We start from the raw sequence: 4,234 nt of genomic DNA on the forward strand, positions 1-4,234 counted from the left end.
CATATACATTGTACTGCTGAACTATCGGACATCGACTATGAAAAAAAAAATAATTAAACGTGAAAAATGAAGGTGCGGCGTATCCGAGAACATTTAATCCCGTGTGTGAGTGGCGTGAGTTGAGATAAAAGCCGTCTCGGTGCAAGTACGAGGAACGCGAGACGATAAGAACAACCGATAACAACGCAAGCGTGTTGTCTTCCCGCGGTAGTTACCTACGCGTTGTTTTCAATGGAGCTGGACACCATGAAATTTTGTATCGTCTTGAATATCAAAGTCATCATTGCCGCGTATCTTCCACATTAATTACGACGGCTTACAAACTTGCAACGAAGTGGAATGAGAAAACATTGTTGATCTTTACAGGAAAACGCAATGTTTGATGGACACGATATTTGGTCATGAACTGAACTTAATCAAATGTAATTCGTAATGATTCTTCGTGGAGTAAAAGCAGAGAATTTCCTCTTAAAATTTACTCTGAAAATCATGATGATTGTAGGACAATATAACATAAAGAATTTAAAGAATTTAAAGAATTTTGTAGAATTCTGTTTGATTTATTAATATTGTTTACATTAAAATATAAAATACATTTGATTAATTTTTAACAAATATAAAATTTCAGTAATTTTAAAATTAGTAGTTTATGATTATAGAATAGACGTTAAATAATGATAAACATATAAAATATCTTATATACATTTTACAACACGGCATGATATTTTCAAAAATCATTTCAACATACAGCATAACAACTGATCAATTAAATCCGATATTATCGATTATTTTCGTCATTCGGATGCGGTTCCGAAATGTTCTTTTGTTATTTGTTCAATAATTTCGTACAAGTCCGAGATGGTCGAAAGTGCATATTATTAGCATATAGTGATTGAAAATTTAAAAATAGATTATCAATCATCATATTAGTTTTTTTACTATACTCTTAAATGCTTAATTGATTATAATTATGCTGTATGTCGTAACTTATATATATAAATTTTCATGTAATGTAACGCGTGTATAATAAAAATATATAACATAAATTAAATAATGACTTGTATTTCATGAAAACGTGAACTTTTTACAAAATACAAATAATATAGTTATTTGAATAAATCCCATTGGTCTAGTTTACAATGTGCACTTGATACACGGACTAACTAGTAACTTTCTATTAAATTATTTTAATTTCAACGATGTATTCAAAGAACGATGTAAATTAGTACAATATGTATCAAAATGATTAATTAAATACACATATATATATATATGTTTACACGTATCGCTGAAGTTAAGATAATTCAATAGAATGTTACTAGTTAATACCCAAGTTAATGTATCGAGTGCACGATGTAAACTAAGCCATTATAATTGTGTAAATCGAATTTACATGACATTTTTTAAAACGAGATTTTTCTTACATTCTTTTTTATAATAAATATGGATAATAAAAGTAAAGATAATTCTACACTGTCGATAATACCGTCAGTATTAACAAATATTATTGACAATATTATTGATCGTGTGTACTTAATATTGCTGTAGAATACTGTTAGTGGTCTGGATTTTGATTCTCAAGCATCAATGTAGCTTTATTAGGATCTTATGTCACAGTATCGCGTGCAATATAATAGATAATGTATGTGAAAATAAAGTGAAATATATTGTCAATAATACTGATCGTATAAGGTTACTAAAAATATTGATATTGTCAGTATTATTGATTAAATATTACTGATCAGTATTATTGACCGTTAGAATCATCTTTCAATACACACAGATACAGATTAAAAAATATATGGATACAGATACTCAGATATTTTTTAATTATTTTAATATTATATTGATAATATGCACTAAATAAATATTTTATTAATATTTTTCGTTTGTATTATAATCTTTACTTTATTTATTGTTACTCTTACACACCAGAAATGCTTCCAAAATATCATTACTCATAATCAATCTATTTTGCCGCGATATTTAAAAAACCATCAGTACTGAATAATTGCTCAACTAATTAATGAAGGTAGAATTGTATCAAATTTTAAAAATAAATTTTTCACTTAAGAAAAACGTGCGATTGATGTAATATCCCTTTGCTAAACAAATAAGAGAGAATCTTTATGAGGCATAGCAGCACTATCAGTTGCTTTTTTATAGGTAAAGTGTAAGCATATGTTATCACTTGAAGCTCGCAATGCTCATGCAATCATTTCATCCTTGTTATTTATCAAATGTTAAGACGCCTCCAGACAGCATGTCCAACGTTTCCTACATTAGTAAATATCAGGAAACACGGTAGTGTTTCGGCGCTATGTAAGACAAGTGCAGCGACACTACCGTATTCCTTTACGCGAGTTCCTTAACGAGTTTTCTCAGTTTGCGATTATTGAATTTTAATAAGGGCTAAACCGATCAAGTTCTATGTACGCTCAATCAATAGCTTCTACTCAGATTGTGTAATGAGAGTACTTTTATTTTTTTTTTAATATTAATTAGCGGGCAAAAATTAAAAAAGAGTGCAGCACTTGATATCTTAATGAAGTCAAATTTGGATAATAATAATCATTCAATTTTTCGGCCTCGTTTGACATGGATTGCGCGAAACGCAATGATCGACCTATTAACTCCTGAAACTATGAAAAAACTCAAAAAGAAATTGCGACGATCATTCACGTTACAAGAAAAAAAGACGCCATTATTAGAATTCATAATGACGAATCAAAAATGGCAGTGGCAACGGAACATCGATGTATGTGCGAGAATCATCTCTGTGCAAAACAGAGATAGAAATTCAGTTTTATTTCCTATTTTTTTTTCCTAATGCAACTAATGGAGATGGTGAAGAAATTAATGTAAACTATTTTGAAGCAATTTCATTAAATGAAGCCGTCTTATAATCATTTTTCTGTCTCTCTTCTCCCAAAAAAATTTAACGACTGTTAACGTCTTTATTTATCAAATTAATTGGTTTATTAACTTTTATCTTTTATCTATTGAAATTCATTAATTTCATAACTTTTTTATTTTATATTTAATTTTGTGCAAGTTTGAAATATAAATTTTCTTGTATATCTACTAATTCCTCCAAAAGAGAATAAAAGTGACAAAAAGCACATGTACGTGGAAATATAAGTTACGCTATCCAAATTGTCTTTATTTATAAATGGTATGTAATAAAAATTAACATGTCATTTCTCGCTTCTGACATCGCGATTCACAATATGGCTGTGATGACTACTCAGGAGCCTTCAAAATAAAAATAAAACAAATACTAATTATTAGTTTGTTTTTACTGTTAATAAATTGATAAATGGTAGGATATTGTTTAACTGCAGATATCTGACGGTGGGGTTTGATACATTTCGAAATGTCAACGGACGACGTCGATGAAACATGCTGCAACTCGTGGCAAAACGGCATTGTTCAGCCGCTGCTCACAGGTACGTAATGGAAGGAAAATGGATGATACGCGCCTCGCGGATTCCGCCTCGGTCATTCGGTCGAGCTAACCTCAGTTCCGTCGCTTTCGTCTTCGGTGGTCCTCGGGAATGAATCATCTGCACGAGTAAGAGACTCGACCTGCAAAGAGCGATGCTCGCTTTCCAAGAAATACGTCCTGGACATCGTCTACGCGGCAAACGGAAACGAGAACGCATATTTTCTCGAACGCGAAAGATTTATTTAGTCTTTATTTCTTTTCTATTTGAATGATTGGCAATTTCCTCGATGCCACGACGACGAGATGGCGTGAAACGAGAAGATCGTACGGGAACAAAGTATATACGGAATTGTTATGCTAAATTGTACATGTTCTCGTCGGAACGGAAAGGGTTACTCGCACGCGAATATAAATATAAAGAGCGTGATTATGTTTGTAAATATCCTGACGATAGTGTAAGCCACAAACATCTTTTGCTGGTGTTTCTCGCGACATTTATGTTTGTAATGTGAACTTGCTTAGAATATTTTTTTTTTTTCACAAAACCGCTTTCACATGCAAAAAGACACGCGTGTTACCTTCGATATGCATTGCAAAACGTAGCCTCGAAGATAAAACGACGATATGGAGACGTGGCAATTTTCCCGTCAGCAAGAAAGCGCGATATTAACGTAGTTGATATTTAATTATGCAATATTGAAGGTAAATTTGGGATAAACTGTTAGTAAACGCGATTTGTTTCTTTCCCTTTTTTTTACTGATATATCTATAATCAATTCTCCGTAA

General features: G+C 31.6%; 1 protein-coding gene across 3 annotated transcripts in view; it reads left to right on the forward strand.

Annotated features, from left to right (window-relative positions):
- LOC108754260 (nicotinate phosphoribosyltransferase-like) overlaps nucleotides 1–4,234 on the forward strand; it is a 26,859-nt gene that overhangs the window by 16,337 nt on the left and 6,288 nt on the right. For all 3 annotated transcript variants that reach the window (XM_018496455.1, XM_018496456.1, XM_018496457.1), the window contains exon 2: nucleotides 3,345–3,449. In XM_018496455.1, coding sequence (XP_018351957.1) covers nucleotides 3,377–3,449 — 73 coding nt within the window. In that variant the 5' untranslated portion in view covers nucleotides 3,345–3,376. The remainder of the gene's footprint in view (nucleotides 1–3,344; nucleotides 3,450–4,234) is intronic.

Source organism: Trachymyrmex septentrionalis, unplaced genomic scaffold (genome assembly GCF_001594115.1).
Source record: "Trachymyrmex septentrionalis isolate Tsep2-gDNA-1 unplaced genomic scaffold, Tsep1.0 scaffold78, whole genome shotgun sequence".
NCBI classification, from domain to species: Eukaryota; Metazoa; Arthropoda; class Insecta; order Hymenoptera; family Formicidae; genus Trachymyrmex; species Trachymyrmex septentrionalis.